The 21,217-nt window shown below is 34.3% G+C and overlaps 1 protein-coding gene across 3 annotated transcripts in view; it reads right to left on the reverse strand.

Annotated features, from left to right (window-relative positions):
- Positions 1-21,217, reverse strand: part of TMEM65 (transmembrane protein 65) — a 63,764-nt gene that overhangs the window by 15,913 nt on the left and 26,634 nt on the right. For all 3 annotated transcript variants that reach the window (XM_055314323.1, XM_055314322.1, XM_055314324.1), the window contains one exon: positions 2,281-2,325. In XM_055314323.1, the coding sequence (XP_055170298.1) occupies positions 2,281-2,325 (45 nt within the window). The remainder of the gene's footprint in view (positions 1-2,280; positions 2,326-21,217) is intronic.

Consider the following 21,217-nt stretch of genomic DNA (forward strand, 5'->3'; position numbering starts at 1 on the left):
TATATTAGCCATATATATGCAGCTTTTCCTCCCCTCATAACATCAGTATTCCTGAAAGCTTTCACAAACTATTTGATTTAAATAAAAATGGAATTTGGCCTCTTACTAACAGAGGCACATCTTACCTTATCTATCTAATACAGAATTTGAATGACCTGACATAACAGAAGTGTAACTAGGAAGAACTAATACCTATATGCTTTTTATACATTCAGTCTCATCTTTTTCATATTTGCATCTTCAGCACATTGCAGAATGCCTAGTGCATAGCAGATACTCAAATGAACATTAGTTAATTAAGTTGAGGACCACTAACCTGGAAAGGAAGAGAATTCCATATTAAGAGAACTGAAGGCAGACTGTGAAACAGATTAAAAGCTGGGATAGTTAAAAGACTTTATTCTAATTCATCTATAAAATTGCCAAGATAGAGCCAACATCAATTCAAATGATGACTTTTTAAAATAAACATCAAAGTTGTGAGTTTTATAACATATCCAAAAACTAGTCCCTTAAACGAATTAGCTGTATGTATTCAGTGACATTAGAGTGTCTTTTCTTTTAATGCATTAAGTCCACAGAAAGTATAATTAAAATATAATCCAGAAGTTATGGAAGTGTGACATTACTATAATGAGTTCTGCACTAATCCAGGGAAGGCTAATAAGTAGTAAACAAAATAAAATGAAAAACGCTTCTACCCAAAACCACTATTGAAGACTAAGATCACAGGAAAAAGGTATATATATCCTAGATCATTTCAGATGTCTTCTTGCTATCAAGAGAGAATGTTCAAGATAAAAAGTAGCATCTTTTTAATTATAAAGAATATTATTTTTAACAGTATTATTTTAAAAGCTATTAAAGATGGTAAAAACCAAATAGTATATTAATGAAATGGGATTTTTCAATTAAAGAATCCAGCCTTAGTTCTTTGATTTTAACTAAGTCTAGCTGCTTAACTACTAGACATTCAAAATTTTATTATAAGCAACCTTGAAGTATAAAATATATCATGTTTTTATGCTTAGACCAAAATAAGTGTGTCATATAAATAAAAATGTATTGTCAACACAAAGGAAAAAGTATAATTTTCGAATTGTTACATAAACATGTACTAGACACTCCAGTGGGCATGAGATACAAAGATATGTAAGAGTTGGGTTACCAACGCTCAAGAAGTTTGGGTATGATAACATACTATATCAATAGTTAATTTCAATATGACAAAAAAACTGATAATAGTATTATACAGTGCTATGGACATGAATTTGCATGAACCTAGGCTAGGTGGATCAGGAAAAATTACCAGGGGAAGAAAAGTTGTAAAAGAATTCTTAAATGTTTTCGTATTTAGGAAAGTAACTTCTTCCTAATATAAATTATATTCTACCTCTGAGAGAAAAAAGAATGGCTAATTAATAAGCTTTTAAAAATTATATAGCTTGCTCTCCAGTAATGTAATGACCTCCTATTAAATTTGTGATTTCTCCAATTTCCTTTGGGAAATACTACTCTGTAAAAGCAAATCACATCTAATATTTAGCATTCACTTACAACCTACTCAAATTCACTGTACCATTAAAATATTCTCTTCTTTTACTGTCTTTATAAGATCCCAAACTGCTTTACATTATGCCAGTATTAGCCTTGACTATTTATTCCCATCATAATCGAGTAAAGAAAGTACATCAGTGCCATTATAAGCTTCTTCTTCCTGGTGGTCTTAAATGAACTTAACTTTCTTCATCATCATAAACAGCAAGCTGTATTTTCTCCATCAGAGAACAGTTCTTACGTAGCCCTGAGCCCAGACTTTCTAGTTCTGAAATTACCCAATTAAATCCAAACTAAAGTAAACATATCCTTTTTCTCTGGGAATTTAGAAAATCCTACCATTAATATAATTTTATTTCTGGATTATAACAACAGTTTAAGAATGATTGATACTGCTAACAATATTAGAAATTCCATTAGGGTAGAATGGGGTAACTGGGTGAAGGGCACTGAGGAGGGCACTTGATGGGATGAGCACTGGGTGCTTTACTATACGTGGCAAATCAAACTTCAAAAAAAAATAATAAAGCAGGTAATTTACTGAAAAAATATTGTAATGTATCTTAAATCAAGTTTATAAACTTTCTGTTTCAGCATGATAGATAACCCATTATACCTGAAAAAATTAAATTTACTGACTCTTCTATACTAACAGTAAATGATATAGTTATTTCAAATCTAAAAGACAGATGCACAAATATTTAACAATTATAGAACCATTACCATATCTCAGCTGTCCTGGGGTGGGTGGTGGAGCTTCCAATTTTTCTAAAGGGGAAAAAAAGGGTTTAAGTCAAGAATTAGTTACTATAGCATGATTTCTTTTTCATTACAATAAAGAAAATACCAGCAGATTTACAAAGTGGGAGAATATCAAAGTTTATTCACAAATTTTTGTAGGTTAATAGATCAAAATAATACTACTTGGTATGGGTTAAATTACAAGGCTAGAAAATAAAACTGAACTTTAGTTACAGGAACCTATAACCTATAACCCTGAGTAATCATTAGTTTTTCATTTTTGTGTTTTTTAAGCCCTTGCATCTATGTAATGAGGCTGTTTACATTAATTACAGTAAAAAATAACCTTTGAAATATAGCTACCCTTATTTAAGATGCAATGATAGATGACTTAAGTAATATATATACAAACAGAAAAAAGCAGAAAAAAGAATATTCAGATAGACCTAAATATCCTTTAAAAAAATAGAAAATAACATTTTCAAAGCAATGTATTACAACAGTGACTTCACTGGATGGTGTTATGTTCCTTAATCTCCCCTGATAATATACTGAATATTTTGAGTCTTGAAACCTATATACTATTGGATAATATAACATATTCTATACAATAACATGACCCAAAAAAGTAGGATGCTATTTAAAATCACAAATAATAAACTATAATATATAGCATAATAAACACACAAAGTCTTCCCAAGTATAAATCAAAGTGTCTTTAAGTGCCATCATTAAATCTAAAAATTAACAATTATTATAAAGAAGCAATGTATCTAATCTCATAACAATAACCATCTCACCATTTGTATAAGTACAACAGTAAGCGATGGTAAAATGGCAGAGAACGTACTTTCTTTATCCTCATCCAGTCCAAAAGAATTAACTGACAGTCTATGGAAAAGAACCCACACCACAGATCACATTATTCTAAAGACTTAGTACAACCAGACTGTCCAAGGAAACACGTACAAACTGGATATATACTTTCTAAAATACTTATTTTATAATCTATGACAACACAAAAACTGAAGGATTTAGTTTTAGAAAAGTAAAAAACAAATAAATCTCCACTGATAAGCTATATAAAAAAGCAGCAGCATCCATATTTGTGAATGGCATTTTACTGGAAACACATATAGTACCAAAATGATTTTACAATAACAAGTACACTAATACCCTAAGTTCAATTTTCATATTATTCAGAAAGTTCTAAGAATTCAAATTTGTTATGTTTTCCCCTTTTTTAGAAGAGTTGTGAAATGAAGATATATTAATCTTGGCAGAATTTCACATCTTATTAAAATATATTCTCTATTTATTGACTAACACCATTACCTCAAAATCTATTTTGAAAGCATGCAAATGGTTTTCCAAATTTTAACACGGAATATAGGATACCACTTTAGTCCACAGAGTTTTCTGGTGAAGTAAACATGCAAAAGTGGTTACATACCAGAACTATTTGCTAGTTGCATTACTCTCATCATCACTACAGTTCTGACACTGTGAGGAGAAGTCCTTGTCAGTTGACTGGAACATCTTGAAATACCTAAAAATTCAACAAGCAGGACCTTCCCAATAGAATGAGAATATAGAGAGTCCTTGCTTTTACGTGTTCAAATTCCCTACATATTCATAATGAGCAAAATACTTTAAATATTTTACAACTCTTATGAAGAAAGGAGAAGAGGTAGGTAAATGTGTAAGGTGCAGCAAAGAGAAAACAACCAAATATATAATTAACATTCCTAATCTTCCTTTCCTATTACCCATAAGGATTAAAAAATTAAAACTAATGAAAAAATGAATTTTTTAAAGACTGAGAAAGAAATATAAAGGAAATAGAGCAGGGAGGAAAACCACTGGCACAGAGACTAAAGTAAAATCAAAACAGAGATTCTGCCTCCTGCTTCACAAAGAGCCTATTGAGTAGCAAGAGGAAACATGAACATTTCCTAGAAAGTGGAAATTATACTGGAAATTATCCATAAAAATTTTTTAAATCATAAATTGATAATTTTGAGGACTCTGACACTGTAAATTACTTTCTTTACTTTGTTAACTGAATCAAAACTATATCAGAAGTGAAAAACACTGGATGTACTATATACAACAGAACTCAGTCTTGGAAATAAACCCCCACAATCTATGCAGGTTTTAAAAATCTATGCAAAGTTTTCTTTTGAATATGGTAAACTATCTATACTTACACTGGAAATGTTTCATTAAGAAGACTTTGGAGTTAGAAAAACTAGTTCTTTTCAATTGCTGTGTGTGTGTGTGCGTGTGTACATCACACTTCTTTTTCTACCTTAAAAAAATAATAAAACCATTAAGATTGTACTTCACACATTTTCCAATGATTTTAACTTTAAAAATTCTGGTTCTACTTCTACTATTGGCTTAGAAACCTCCTACAACACCAGTTTTCCTGCATAGGGGAACTATAAACAATATACAAATATATAACAAATAAGTAACTACCTAAATGCACTAGAAATTGACTAAAAACAGGTTGATTCTGGAAAGGAATCAACACTTAGAAAAAGGAATGCAACTAAGTGAGATACCTGCTTACTGCAGCTTTTGGCCTGAGGGCAGACCTCAACCCACAATATGTAGGGCAACTAAAACTCAGACAAAAAAATCTTCAGTCTTTCTGGGCTGAAGAAGCAGTGGACAGGGTACACAATAACCAAAGCCACTGGAAAGTGAAAGGGGAGTCCTGGAAAGGACAGAGTTAGAAAGGACGAGCCCTAAATTCTGTATATACAGTCAGTTCAAATATATGGCTGACCTGTGAACCACACATTTGAGTAAAAAACAAAACAAAATGCCAACTAAGAATAAAATAATTGAAGATTTGAGTTACACACCAAGAAAGAGTTTGCAGTATGAGCCTAACCATCAACTGCCTGCTCAAACAAGTAAAAACAAAAAACTGATATTTTTTAGAAGAATAAAACACAATCCCGAGTCTCTACAACATAACTGTAGCAGTGACTAAGATATAATCCAAAATTATTTAACAAAGAAACAAGAAAACATGACCGACCCATTTTCAGGAGAAAAAACAACAGACAGAGATTAATTCTGAAGTGACTCAAATGTTACAAGGAGCAGACAAGGACTTTAAAGTAGCAATTAAAATTATATTCAAAAACATAAATGAAAACATAGTCAAATAAAAACTATAAAAAAAAGAACCAAACTCAAGTCTTAGAACTAGAAAATAATTATCTGAAATTTTTTAATTAATTGGATGAGCTTAAAAGCAGAATGGAAGTTATAAAACAAAGAGTAAACCTGATGATAGATGAATAAAAACCCAATCTGAAGAAGAGAAAATAAAAGGATTAAGAGATAATGAATCACCATGTAACTTCTTGCAAGAAACATCCAATCCACAAAGGCAAAAGAAACAAAAGCAAAAATGAACTAGTGGGACTTCATCAAGATAAGAAGCTTTTGCACAGCAAAGGATACAGTCAACAAAACTAAAAGACAACCCACAGAATGGGAGAAGATATTTGCAAATGACGTATCAGATAAAGGGCTAGTTTCCAAGATCTATAAAGAACTTCTTAAACTCAACAGCAAAGAAACAAACAATCCAATCATGAAATGGGCAAAAGACATGAAGAGAAATCTCACAGAGGAAGACATAGACATGGCCAACATGCACATGAGAAAATGCTCTGCATCACTTGCCATCAGGGAAATACAAATCAAAACCACCATGAGATACCACCTCACACCAGTGAGAATGGGGAAAATTAACAAGGCAGGAAACAACAAATGTTGGAGAGGATGCGGAGAAAAGGGAACCCTCTTACACTGTTGGTGGGAATGTGAACTGGTGCAGCCACTCTGGAAAACTGTGTGGAGGTTCCTCAAAGAGTTAAAAATAGATCTGCCCTATGACCCAGCAATTGCACTGCTGGGGATTTACCCCAAAGATACAGATGCAATGAAACGCCGGGACACCTGCACCCCAATGTTTCTAGCAGCAATGTCCACAATAGCCAAACTGTGGAAGGAGCCTCGGTGTCCATCAAAGATGAATGGATAAAGAAGCTGTGGTCTATGTATACAATGGAATATTACTCAGCCATTAGGAACGACAAATACCCACCATTTGCTTCGACCTGGATGGAACTGGATGGTATTATGCTGAGTGAAATAAGTCAATCGGAGAAGGACAAACATTATATGGTCTCATTCATTTGGGGAATATAAAAAATAATGAAAGGGAATAAAGGGGAAAGGAGAAAAAATAAGTGGGAAATATCAGAAAGGAAGACAGAACATGAAAGACTCCTAACTCTGGGAAATGAACTAGGGGTGGTGGAAGGGGAGGTGGGTGGGGGGTGGGGGTGACTGGGTGGTGGGCACTGAGGTGGGCACTTGACGGGATTGAGCACTGGGTGTTATTCTGTATGTTGGTAAATCGAACACCAATAAAAAATAAATTTATTAAAAAAAAGAAATAATGAATCAGTCTCAGAGACCTCTTGCTAAATCAGAAAGTCAATACATGTATTACTGGCGTTCCAGAAAGTGAGAAGAAAAAAGGACCAAAAAAATATTTGAATAAATAACAGGTAATAATTTCCCAAATGTGGTGGAAGACAAAATTTCAAAAGATTCAAGTTCAGTGAATCCTTAATAGAATAAACATGAAGAAGATCAATGATAAAGAAAAAGGAATCCTGAAAGCGTCACACACATACACACACACACACAAGACACATTAAATAAAGGAAAATAATGATTTAAATATACTTCAACAACAACAAAAAAAGCTGTCAGCCCAGTATTCTATATCCAGAGAGATTATATCCTTCAAGAATGAAGGCAAACTATCCTAGATAAACTGAAACTATGAGAATATGTTGTCAGTCAACCTGCAATACAAATGTGAAAGCAAATTCTTTAGACTGAAGGGAAATACCAGTTGGGTCTTCAGGAAAGAACGAAGAGTATGTGAAATGGTAAATAATGGGTAAATATAAAAAACTAAATTTTCCCTAAGTAATTTAATTTAGGTAGACCTGACTATCTAAAAGAAAAAAGTATAGCTCTGACTTATGGAGTATAGAACATATGTAGATATAATACACATAACATCGAATCATAAAGAATGGAAGAAGTTACAAATAGACCAATTTGGTAATTTGGTTGTAATATTTCCCCAATGTCTATTATGTGATACAGTATTAGCTCTAAGTAGTCTATGAAGAAGAATGCATATTTGTAATCCATTAAGCAATCACACATACAGACAAAATGCAATGAGATAGTTAAAAAGCTAATAAATAATTTGAAGGGAATTTTTTAAAAATATTAAATTAAGTCAAAACAATGCAGGAAATAAGAAGAGAGGGACAACGAGCAAATAGTAAAATAGCAAACCTATATCCTACCACATCAGTAATTACATTAAATATTAAATAAAAGGCAGAGATTGTCAAAATAGAAAAAAAAGGAAGACCCAACTATTAGATATCCATAAGAATTACACTTTATTAGGTTGAAAGTAAATGAATAGTAAAAGATATATTATGCAAACACTAGCTTATAAAGGGTGGAATGGCTATATTAATATCATATAAAGTATATGATCATAATTAGGGACATTTCCAAATGATAAAAGAGTTAATCAAAAGACATAATAACAGTTTGATTATGCCTAATAACACATCTTCAAAATGCTTGATGCAAAATCTGGCAGAATTAAAGGGCAAAATAAAAAATTCTACAATCATACTTAGAGCTATATAAAGCCTCTTTCTCAGCAACTGACAGAAAACTAGGCAAAAATATCAGTAAAATATAGATTATTTGAACACTACTAATAATCCTAATCCAATTAGTATTTAAACTATACCCAACAACTATAGAATACATATTCTTTTCAAGTGGATATGGTACATTCATCGAGATAGATCATAAGCTGATCCACAAAACATGTTAATACATTTATTATTAAAATCATAAAAAATAGGGAATGCCTGGGTGGCTCAGTGGTTGAGTGTCTGCCTCTAGCTCAGGGCATGGTCCTGGGGTCCTGGGATCAAGTCCTGCATGGGGCCCCCCACAGGGAGTCTGCTTCTCCTTCTGTCTATGTCTCTGCCTCTCTCTGTGTCTCTCATAAACAAATAAAATCTAAAATCTTTTTAAAAAATCATAAAGAATATGTTCTCTGACCAAAATGAAATCAATAACAATAAAATAGCTAGAAAAAAATCTGAAAATTAAATAACATCTTCTAAATACATGAGCCAAAGAACAAATCAAAAGGGAAATTAGAAAATACTTCAAACTGAAAATGAGAGAAAATATAATGTATCAACATTTATGGGATACATCTAAATGAATGCTTGAAGGGAAGCTTATAGTTTGAAATACATTAAAAAGAAGAAAGATCTAAGATAAATGGTCTACGGTTCTATCTTAAGAAGCTATGAAAAAAGAACAAGAGCAAGTTAAATCAAGAGTAAGTAAATAAAAAGGAAATAACAAAAGAGCTGAAATTAATAAATAGAAAATAAAAAACAAAGGCAAAAGTTGGTTCTTTGTAAAGATCAATAAAATTAATAAACCTCTAGGTACACTGATCAAGAAAGAGAGAAAACACAAATTACTAGTATCAGGAATGAAAGAGGGGGCATCACTCAGATCCTACAGAAATTAAAAAGAGTGTATTATGAATAACTTTAGGCCAACAAATTCAACAACTTTGATGAAATGGACAAATTGTTTGAAAAACACAATTTACCAAAACTGACATAAAATAAAACAAAAATCTGAATAGCTCTATTAATAAAGTTGAATTTGTCATCAAACACTTTTGTGTTACATAAACACACAAAAATCCTCCAGGCCCAGATGGTTTCATTGCTGAATTTTATCAAATGATTAAAGAAAACAAAAAACACCAACCTTACACAAATTCACAAACTCTTTCAAAAAACAGAAGATAAGGAAATGTTTCCCAAGTTGTTTTATGAGGCCAGAATAATCCTAAAACTAAAATCTAACCAAGAAAGTACAAAAGAGAAAGAAAAAAACTGCATACCAATATCCTTCATGAACACAGACACAAAAATCATTAATTGAAATAACTGGCTTTCCTAAAGTATAACTGTTTATCCATAATAGTGGCAAAAAACAACTAACATTCAGACTTCCTTATATTTTTCCCTTTCTTAGATTATTTGTCATTGCTTGTGGGAAAAGTTGCTCTTAGTACAGATCCATGTTTAGAAATACACAGGTTAGGGGGCATCTGGGTGGCTCAGTTAAGCATTTGACTCTTTATTTCAGCTTAAGTCATGACATCAGGGTCATGAAATTAAGCCCCGTTTGGGGGCTTGAGATTATCTTTCTCCTCCCTCTGCTCCTCCCCTCCCTTAAAAAAAGAAAGAAAGAAAGAAAGAAAGAAAGAAAGAAAGAAAGAAAGAAAGAAAGAAAGAAAGAAAGAAAGAAAGAAAGAAAGAAAGAGAAAGAAAGAAAAAAGAAAGAAAGAAAGAAAGAAAAGAAAAGAAAGAAAGAAAGAAAGAAAAGAAAAGAAAAGAAAAGAAAAGAAAAGAAAATTAAAAAAAAAAAAAACACAGATTAGGAAAATCACCAGCAAGCATTTCTGAGATAATATTTATGCATAGGACTTTTCATTTCACATTTAAAAGTCCGTCTGAGGAAGGGTAAATAAAAGAAAACAGTTGTTGTAAACTGGTAATTTAGACTATCAAATCAAAATGAAAATTATTTGAAATGGGACTATCTCTTCCTCCAATCCATCCTTGAGAATTTAAATACATTCAATGATTACAATACATAAATCTTTTTCTAATACAAAAAAATATAAGAAAAACACCTTGTATGTTTAAACATAGAATTTTTCAACACTTTCAACATTTTGTTTTGCCTGCTTCAGTAACCCAGGAAGATTCTAGAAAACAATTTAAAACATATAAAGCGGGGACACCTGGGTGGCTCAGCAGTTGAGCACCTGCATTTGGCTCAGGGCGTGATCCTGGAGTCCCGGAATTGAGTCCCAAATCCGGCTCCCTGCATGGAGCCTGTTTCTCCTTCTGCCTGTGTCTCTGCCTCTGTGTGTCTCTCATGAATAAATAAATAAAATCTTTAAAAAATAAATAAATAGGGCAGCCCGGGTGGCTCGATAGGTTAGCGCTGCCTTCAGCCCAGGGCAGGAGACCCGGGATCGAGTCCCACGTCGGGCTCCCTACATGGAGCCTGCTTCTCCCTCTGCCTGTGTCTCTGCTTCTCTCTCTCTCTCATGAATAAATAAATTAAAATTTTAAAAATAAATAAATAAATAAAACATCAAAAGCGGTTTTACTTTTTTTTAATTAAATGAAACTAGCTTTTTAGACTGTACAAAGCAGTTAGTTTTCTAATTAATTGAAGCAAAGACCTGTTGTAGATTGTAAATAATATTAAAATTTTTTTAAAATGAATATTTCTTTGATGAATTAGAATATTAAAATGTACCACAATCATCATTTTAATGCTCAAATATTACCTATTTAGGAAATATAAAAATGAGGGCACTGTCACATTAAAAAAGTCAGAATAGTCGAAAGAAAACAAATTAAGGGTTTTTTTTTTTTCCTATTTCAGGAATAAACAAGTATTTAATATGGCTGTTTTTTATAATTTGCAACATAAATAGAAGTATAAATATTTAAGATATATTCAGTGTATTCACTTAGAGAAATGTTAGAGTAGGAAGAGAACAGTAAAGGGAGAAATGAGAGATTTCAAATGCAGAGATTTTTTTTTTTTTAAAAAGAGAGAGAGAGATTATTTTAAAGGGAGCTTCAGAGGACACATAAGACAGACACTCCCTAGATCTGGGCAAATGAGTTGCTGAGACATGGTTTTTTTCAATCCCTTTACTGTGATTCTTTGTTGATCAACCATCTAGTGGTCTAAACTTGATATTTTTAGATCAGACTCTATTGTGCACACAGAGTGTGTACTCCTAATACACAGCACAATGCTAAGCACTATGGGAAAAACAGATGAATAGAAAGCATCTCAGCTGTGCCAGAGGTTTACAGATTTTGCTGTAGGACACAGGTCTAAAAGTTTCTGTATCCTGCCTAGGCCATGTTTTCAGTTTGTTTCAAAATAAATTCCTGACCAATCATTTATCATTGCCTTTTTTTTAAAACCTAAAATTGCATCTAGTAGATAAAATTGGCTAACTGTAGGCTCTAATAAACTAATTCCCACTTAACTTTTTTTTTTTTTGCTTTCTCCTATATTGGAAGGTAACCAGTAATTTTTTATTGGTAAGATTCACAGGAAGCTTTCCCCTAGGACCTATATTTGGGACAGTAATCCTATAATGAAGCCTATATTACTGCAGTGATATGACCTCTAACCATAAAAGCACAACTATTCCTATTTTATCTTTTTAAAATGTTTTTTTATTTATTTATTTATTTATTTATTTATTTATTTATTTATTTATTATGAGAGAGAGAGTGCACAAGTGGGTGGGGGGGGGCGGGAAGAGCAGAGGGAGAAGCCGACTCTCCACTGAGCAGCGAACCTGACATGGGGCTCCATCCCAGGACACTGGGATCATGACCTGAGCCAAAGGCAGATGTTTACATAATTCACACACAAATATTTATTCATTCACATTTACACATATTAAAAAGATAAGGATATTGAGTTGGGTTTTTTAACGGAAGAATTTTTAAGCAAAATTAGAAAATAACAAAATACTAAATTCCTTTGACTTCTCTAAAGGAAGAAGTTAGTTACACTCTTCAACTATAAAGAGCATTTATATTTGTTGTGGAAAGTCCATGAGATTCATAAAAAGAAAAATTAAACTAAATTAACTTATCAGAAATTAACATTTTGATGCATTATCCTTCCATATTTTTTCTGTAGAGATGTAAACATAAAATTGTAGTCTGTCATTTTCACAAGGCATTATATCGTGAACATTTTCTCTCATCTTCAAATTTTTTAAGGTAATGATTTTATTGGTGGCACTTTTTTCATCATATGATTCCAATAGTTTAACTAACCCCCTATTATTACTTATTATTTATTCTTTTCACATTTGCAAATAACACTAACATAAACTTGTGCCTAAATCTTTTTATGTTCCTCTGAAAGTTACTTAGGGTAGATTCCTAAAAGGCAATACTGGGTTGGAAGGAAGGAAGGAAGTTAAAGATTTTTTAAATTTTGCAAAATTTCTCTCAGATTATGCCAAATTATTCCCATCTTGCTGCATTTTTATTTTTTCAATGTTACACTCTACTAAAAATATTTTCATGTTTTCTGTAAGTTGTCATTAAAATAAATCCTTGAAATTTCTAAGTCCTAATCAATTGTCAAATTATTTTAATTGGTAAATTATTCTAATAAAACAATTACGTAGGATAGGTCTGAGAAGTTTATTATATGATTTAACAAGTGTATTTCCCCTTAATTATATTTCCCTTTAAAACATAACTCTTTTATAAAAAAAACTTTCAGGGTACCCCGGGTGGCTCAGCGGTTTAGCGCCGCCTTCAACCCAGGGCGTGATCCTGGAGACCCGGTATCAAGTCCCACGCCAGGCTGCCTGCATGGAGCCTGCTTCTCCCTCTGCCTGTGTCCCTGCTGCTCTCTCGCGCTCTGTGTCTCTCATTAATAAATAAATTTTTTTAAAAATTAAAAAAATAAAAAACTTTCAGTTTAATATTAGTATTTCCAGGACACTTTTTAGGATAAAGTGTGCTGGTGTATTTATTATTTATTTAAAATACTTATTTATTTTAGAGAGAGAGAGAGAAAGAGTGTAGGGGTAGAGGGAGAGGGAGAGAGACTCCTCAAGCAGATTTCCCGCTGAGTGTGAAAAGCCCAACACAGGGCTTGATTCCCAGATCCTGAGACCATGCACTGAGCAGAAACCAAGAGTTGGCCGCCTGACAAAGCCACCCAGGTGCCCCACATTTCTTTTTTAAATAAGTTACTCTGCTTAGAGATACATCTTAAATTGAAATCAAAATACTTTGGTTGAAGAAATATAAGTAGAACACCTTAATTTCTACATTTTGGTCTCTATTATAAAATTATAAAACGTTTACAATGGTGATGCTGGGAAACAAAACTAGGCCCCCTGGAATACAGAATGAGTGCCATTATATTATTTAATAGAAACCATAATTTGTCATTTGTAAATATTCTATCCATTAAATTTAACCATAGATTACAAAGTATAAGTCCAAACTTGAAAAAAAAATCTGAAAAATAAAAAGAAGAGTTTTGTTTTCTATTATGCTTTCAAGGCAATGATAATTCTTTTTTTTTTAAGATTTTTTTTAAGATTTTTATTCATAGGGACACACAGAGAGAGAGAGAGAGGCAGAGACACAGTCGGAGGGAGAAGCAGGCTCCATGCAGGGAGCCTGACGTGGGACTGGATCCTGGGTCTTCAGGATCACACTCCAGGCTGCAGGTGGCACTAAACTGCTGCGCCACGGGGGCTGCCCGGCAATGATAATTCTAAATGTGGTAACTTATTTTAGTCTGTTACATGGACATAAACATCAATATAAGATCACAAATCAAGGGAACAATTTAAAATCATTTATATGTACTTAATAAGAAAAGTACTAACGCAACTGCATTCTGAGATGACATAAAAGTAACAGTTTAATGCACACATTATTCCTTTAATTACAAATAACTCAATACTGTAAGTGTCCAATTATCCAGTATCTGATCTTTTGACTACCTACTATTTGTTCCAGCATTTCTCCACTCTAGCATTTCTACAAAGAAGTATAGAAAATAGACTTGGCAACACAAATCACACTTTGGCCTAATAAAAGATTTATGAAAAGAACAGAGATGAAACTACTGTTTCATCTCACTTTAACTAACTTTAAGCAACAATTTGGAGACTCGGGTTTCAGTTATCCAACCTATGAACATTATGAATAACTGATGGACTTTTAATAAAATCAAAAGTTCAAAGGGTAAGGTGAAATTTACAATAAATATATAACACATTAAAGAATACAAACAATGCAAACCATGCCATATGCAAAATAATTTAAACAAATTCTATTAAATGATCAAACGTGCAGCAAACAAGTTTTAAAAAGGTTTTTTTTAAAAAAAAAAAGTTACAAAGCAAAAGAAAAAAAGCTACCAAGCAATATTTTTAAAAGAAACAAATTAACATGACTAAGTAATACACTTATAAAAACTGATACTCCAATTTGAGAAGTGAAAACACTCTAGAAATATCAAGGAACTTAATTTTTTAACCCAGTAAATTTTTTTTTTGCAGGAACCCAGTAAATTTCAATTAAAAAGTCTTTTAGAATAAAAACTATAATTGTAAAAATCCTTTTTAATAATTTCCAGGCTTGCATGTCTTACCTAAGCTCCCACACACACACAAAAAAAAGCACTTGAGTGTGATTTTGTAATTTTATTTAACATTTAAAAGTGTACTGCAAAACACACATTATGTAGAAAAGAAATTTCTACGTGGATCATATAATACTATTACCTCATTAACTTCTGGGGAACATAACATGGGACCTAGGGCTTCAATGCAAACTAGATTAATATCTAGCTTATTTCAGCGCAACATTCCTGGGTTGAGGCCAGTCACATAACAGCTGAGGACAGAAACTGGCCAGCAGTAATGATGAGGTAGGTAATAGTGCCTAATTAATCATCAGATTTACTAACCTAACTAATGTGTTAACTTGTGAATTATTTAACTCTGGCTTAAAAAACAGTAAATACTAGAAGTATAATAATTTATTTCTCTTTTATCTGTCATTTCCTAGAGTTTTTAAAATGTTCAACATACTATTGATTTGTGGTTGCTTTTACATGTCAAACTTGTGTACTATATTCTTTCCTTTTCTTCACGTCAAAGGAAGACAGAAAAAGGAAATAATTACTATATATAATGATATACCTTTTTAAAAAAGACTAAGATAAAAACCATACAATTTTTTTAAAAGATTTTATTCATTTATTTATTTGACAGAGAGACAGCAAGAGCAGGAGTACAAGCAGAGGGGGTGGCAGAGAGAGAGAGAAAAGCAGGCTCCCCACTGAGCAGAGATCCCCCCCCCCCAATGTGGGGCTCCATCCCAGGACCATGAAATTATGACCTGAGCCAAAGACAGATGCTTAAGAGATTGAGCCACCCAGGTGACCTAAGAGTACAACTTTTTAAAAATAACAAGATCTTCTTACTTTACTGTACTACATTAGAGACAATGCTACATAACTTTAAGAAACTTCAGGAAAATCAGATAACTAGATATATTATACATAGTATATTATAGATGGAAAGCTTAAAGAGAGCTAGAAAATATAATAATTCATCTTGGAACACAATAAATGGTAGATATATCTATAGGTATAGTTACATAGATCTCCAGACTATGTATATTTTATTTTGTTGTTGTTGTTCACAAATACATAAATCTGTTTTTTTTTAATTTAAGACCAACTTGCCAACATACAGTATAACACCCAGTGCTCATCACATCATGCGTCCTTTTTAATGCCTGTCACCCAGTTACCTCATCCCCTACTCACTTCCCTTCAGCAATCCCATTTCTCAGAGTCAAGAGACTCTCATGGTTTGTCTTCATTTCCCCTCTCAGTTTCCCCTCTGTCTTTTATGATCCTTTTCAGTATTTTTTATATTCCATGTGAGTGAAACCCCACGATGATTGTCTTCCTCTGATTGACTTACTTCACTCAGCCTAATACCCTCCTCCAGTTCCATCCATATCCATGTAAATGGTAGGTATTCATCCTTTCTGATGGCTGAGTAATATTCCATTGTATATATACACCACATTTTCTTTATCCATTCATCTGTTGAAGGACATCTCAGCTACTTCCAGTTTGGCTATTGTGGACATTGATGCAATGAACATTGGGGTGCAAGTACCCCTTCGTTTAACTACCTCTGGATCTTTGGGGCAAATACTAAGTAGTGCAATTGCTGGGTCACAGGGTAGGCTCCATTTTTAACTTCTTGAGAAACCTCCATAACTGTTTTCTAGAGTGGCTCCACCAGTTCACAATCCCACCAACAGTGTAAGAGGGTTCCCCATTCTCCACATCCTCACCAACATTTGTTGTTTCCCATCTTGTTAATTTTAGCTATTGTAACCAGTGTAAAGTGGCAGCTCACTGCAGTCTTTGATTTATATCTCCCTAATGACAAGTGATGTGGAGCATTTTTCATGCACTTTTTGGCCACATGTATATCTTCTTTTGGAGAAATGTCTGTTCATATCTTCTGCCCATTTCTTGACTGGATTTTTTATTGAGTGTTGAGTTTGATAAGTTCTTTATAGATCTTGGATACTAGCCCTTTATCTGATATGTTATTTGCAAATATGTTCTCCCATTCTGTAGGTTGCCTTTAGTTTTGTTGACTGTTTCCTTTGCTGTGCAGAAGCTTTTTATCTTAATGAAGTCCCCATAGTTCATTTTTGCTTTTGTTTCACTTGCCTTTAGAGATGTGTCTTGCAGGAAGTTGCTGAGGCCAAGGGCAAATACGTTGCTGCCTGTATTATCCTCTAGGATTTGATGGATTCCTGTCTCACATTTAGGTCTTTCATCCACTGTGAGTTTATCTTTGTGTATGGTGTAAGAGAATGGTCCAGTTTCATTCTTCTTCATGTGGCTATCCAATTCTCCCAGCACCATTTACTGAAGACACTGTTGGGATGCCTGGGTGGCTCAGCAGTTGAGTGTCTATCTGCATTTGACTCAGGTTGTGATCCCGCGGTCCTGGGATTGAGTCCCACATCGGGCTCCCTGCATGGAGCCTGCCTCTCCCTCTGCCTACGTCTCTGTCTCTTTCTCTCTCTGTGTGTCTCTCATGAATAAATAAATAAAATCTTAAAAAAAAAATACACTGTCTTTTTTCCATTGGATAGTCTTTCCTGCTTTGTTTGGGGTTCTCTATTCTGTTCCACTGATCTATGTGTCTGTTTTTATGCCAGTACCATGCTGTCTTGGGATCACAGCTTTGTAATATAGCTTGAAGTCCGGTATTGTGTTGCCCCCTGCTTTGTCTTCTTTTTCAACAGTCCTCTGGCTATTCAGGGTCTCTTCTGGTTCCATACAAATCTTAGGATTATTTGTTCCAGGATGTGAGGGCAATCTGGCTGCGACATCTGTCACCCCATTGATCGCCAGGGTTGATTCGGCTGATCTGGCTGGCTAGGCGGGTGTCCCCTTCCTCCCTCACCGCTCCATGTGCGTCCCTCCCGAAGCTGTGCGCTCGGTCGAAGAGGACAACCATCCCCGATAGAGGAGGACCGTTCTTCGGTCAAGGGTATACGAGTAGCTGCGCTCCCCTGCTAGAACCTCCAAACAAGCTCTCAAGGATTATTTGTTCCAGTTCTGTGAAAAAAAAAGTCTATGGTATTTTGATAGGGATTGCATTGAATGTGTAAATTACTCTGGGCAGCCTAAGCATTTTCACAATATTTATTCTTTTAATCCAAAAGTATGGAATGTTTTTCCATCTCTTTGCATCTTCCTCGATTACTTTCATAAGTGTTCTGTAGTTTTTAAGTGTACAGATCCTTTACCTCTTTAGTTAAGTTTATTCCTAGGTGTCTTACGGTTTTGGGTGCAATTGCAAATGGAATTGATTCCTTAATTTCTCTTTCTTCAGTCTCATTGTTAGTGTCTAGAAATGCAACTGATTTCTGTGCATTGATTTTCTATCCTGCCACATTGCTGAACTGCTGTATGAATTCTAGCAACTTTGGGATGGAGCTCTGGGTCCTCCATATATAATATCATGACATCTGTGAAGAGTGAGAGTTTGACCTCTTTGCCAATTTGAATGTCTTTTATTTCTTTTTGTTGTCTGCTGAAGCTAGGACTTACAGTACTATATTGAACAACGGTGGTGAGAGTAGGCATCCCTGTCATGTTCCTGACCTTAAGGGAAAGGCTCTCAGTTTTTCCCACTGAGAATGATACTCACTGTGGGCTTTTCATAGATAGCTGTTATGATATTGAAGTATGTTCCCTCTATTTCTACACTTTGAAAAGCTACAACCAAGAAAGGATGCTGTATTTTGTCAAATGCTTTTTCTGCATCAACTGAGAGGATCATATGGTTCTCGTCTTTTCTTTTATTAATGTGATCTATCACATTGACTGATTTATGAATGTTGAACTACCCCTTGCATCCCAGGAATAAATCCCACCTGGTCATGGTGAATAATCCTTTTAACGTACTGTTGGATCCTATTGAATAATCCTTTTAACGTACTGTTGGATCCTATTGACCTATATCTCGATGAATATTTTGACATCCATGTTCATCAGGGATATTAGTTTGTAATTCTTTTTTTTTAAATTTTATTTATTTATTCACAATAGACACACAGAGAGAGAGCGAGGCAGAGACACAAACACAGGCAGAGGAAGAAGCAGGCTCCATGCTGGGAGCCCGACGCAGGACTCAATCTGAGGACTCCAGGATCGTGCCCTGGACCAAAGGCAGGCTCCAAACCGCTGAGCCACCCAAGGATCCCTAATTCTCCTTTTTGATGAGGTGTCTGGTTTTGGGATCAAGGTAATGCTGGCCTCATAACGAGTTTGGAAGTTTTCTTTCCATTTCTATCTTCTGAAACAACTTCAGTAGAATAGGTATTATATTTCTTCTTTAAATGTTTGGTAGAATTCCCCTGGGAAGCCATCTGGCCCTGGACCCTTGTTTCCTGGGAGGTTTTTTGATTATTGCTTCAATTTCTTTGCTGGTTATTGGTCTGTTCAGGTTTTCTATTTCTTCCTGTTTCAGTTTTGATCATTTATAAGTTTTGAGGAATGCATCTATTTCTTCCAGATTGCCCAATGTGTCAGCATATAATTACTCATAATACATTCTTAAAATTGTTTGTATTTCCTTAGTATTGTTGTGATTTCTCCTCTTTCATTCATTATTTTATTATTTTGAGTCTTTTTCTTTAGTCTGGCTAGGGGTCTTATTAATTCTTATTAATCTGTCTTATTAATTCAAAGAATCAGCTCCTAGTTTCGTCGACCTGTTCTACTGTTCTTCTGGTCTCTATTTCATGGAGTTCTGCTCTAATCTTAATTATTTCTCTCCCCCTGCTTGTTTTAGGCTTTATTTGCTATTCTTTCTCTAGCTCCTTTAGGTGTAAGGTTAGCCTGTGTATTTGAGATTTTTCTAATTTTTTTGAGAGAGGCTTGTATTGAAATGTACTTCCCCCTTAGGACCTCCTTTGCTGTATTCCAAAGGTGTTGAACAGTTGTGCTTTCATTTTTGTTTGCATGAATCTTTTTAATTCTTCTCTAATTTCCTGGTTGACCCATTCATTTTTTAGTAGGATGCTCTTTTTTTTAAAGATATTATTTATTTATTCATGAGAGACACAGAGAGAGGCAGAGACACAGGCAGAGGGAGAAGCAGGCTTCTTTCAGGGAGCCCAATGCAGGACTCGATCCCAGGACTGGGATTACGCCCTGAGCTGAAGGCAGATGCTCAACTGCTGAGCAACCCAGGCATCCCAGTAGGATGCTCTTTAACCTCCAAATGCTTAAGTTCCTTCCAAATTTGTTCCGGTGATTAAGTTCTAGTTTCAAAGCACTGTGGTCTGAACATATGTAGGAAATAATCTCAATATTTTGGTATCAGTTGAGACTTGACTTGTGACCAGTATGTGGTCTATTCTGAAGAAAGTTCCATGTACAGTTAAGAATGTGTATTCTGTTGCATTAGGATGGAATGTTCTGTATGGACTTCTATGTCTATATGGACTTCTCTGAAGTCCATCTGGTCCAGTGTGTCATTCAAAGCTCTTGGTTAGAAGATCTGTCCTTGGCTGAGAATAGGGTGTTGAAGTCTTTTATTAATGTATTATTACTTATGTGTTTCTATTTTGGTTATCGATTGGTTGATATAATTGGTTGCTCCCACATTAGGAGCATAAATATTTATAATTGTCAGATCTTCTTGTTGGATAGACTTTAAGTATGATGTAATGTCCCTCTTCATCGCTTACTACAGTCTTTGATTTAAAATCTAATTTATCTGAAATGAGGATTGGTACCCCAGCTATCTTTTCAGGTCCATTTGCATGGCAAATGGTTCTCCACCCTCTCATTTTCAGTCTGAAGGTGTCTTTAGGTCTAAAATGAGTCTCTTGAAGACAGCATATGGATGGGTTTTGCTTTTTTATCCAGTCTGATACCCTGTGTCCTTTGATTGGAGCATTTAGCTCTTCACATTCAGCCCATTCAACCCATATTGAAAGATACGGATTGAGTGCCATTCTAGTCCCTGTTTCTGTAGATTGTCTCTGTTTCTTTCTGATATATGTTATTCTTGGGCTCCCTCTTTGCTTATAGGATACCCCCTTAATATTTCTTGCAAGACTGGCTTGGTGGTCACATATTCTTTCAGCTTCTGTCTATCCTGGAAGCTCTTTATCTCTCCTTTCATTCTGAATGATAACCTTGCTGGATATTCTTGGCTGCATGTTTTTCTCATTTAGTACCCTGAGTATCTCATGCCAGCCCTTTCTGGCCTGCCAGGTCTCTGTGGATAGGTCTGTTGTTAATCTAGTATGTCGCCAACTGTATGTTAGGAATCTCTTGTCTTGAGCTGCTTTCAGGATTTTCTTTTTATCTCTGAAATTTGCAAGCTTCACTATTATAAATCAGAGTGTTGATCGGCTTTTGTTGATTTGGGGATGAGTCCTCTCTATCTCTTGGATATGAATGCCTGCTTCTTTCCCCAGATTAAGGAAGTTCTCAGCTATGATTTGCTCAAATGTACCTTCTGGTCCTCTCTCTCTATGCCCTCAGGAATTCCAATAATACATTTTTTTTTTTC

This window comes from Nyctereutes procyonoides, unplaced genomic scaffold (genome assembly GCF_905146905.1).
Source record: "Nyctereutes procyonoides isolate TBG_1078 unplaced genomic scaffold, NYPRO_anot_genome, whole genome shotgun sequence".
In the NCBI taxonomy this organism is placed as follows: domain Eukaryota; kingdom Metazoa; phylum Chordata; class Mammalia; order Carnivora; family Canidae; genus Nyctereutes; species Nyctereutes procyonoides.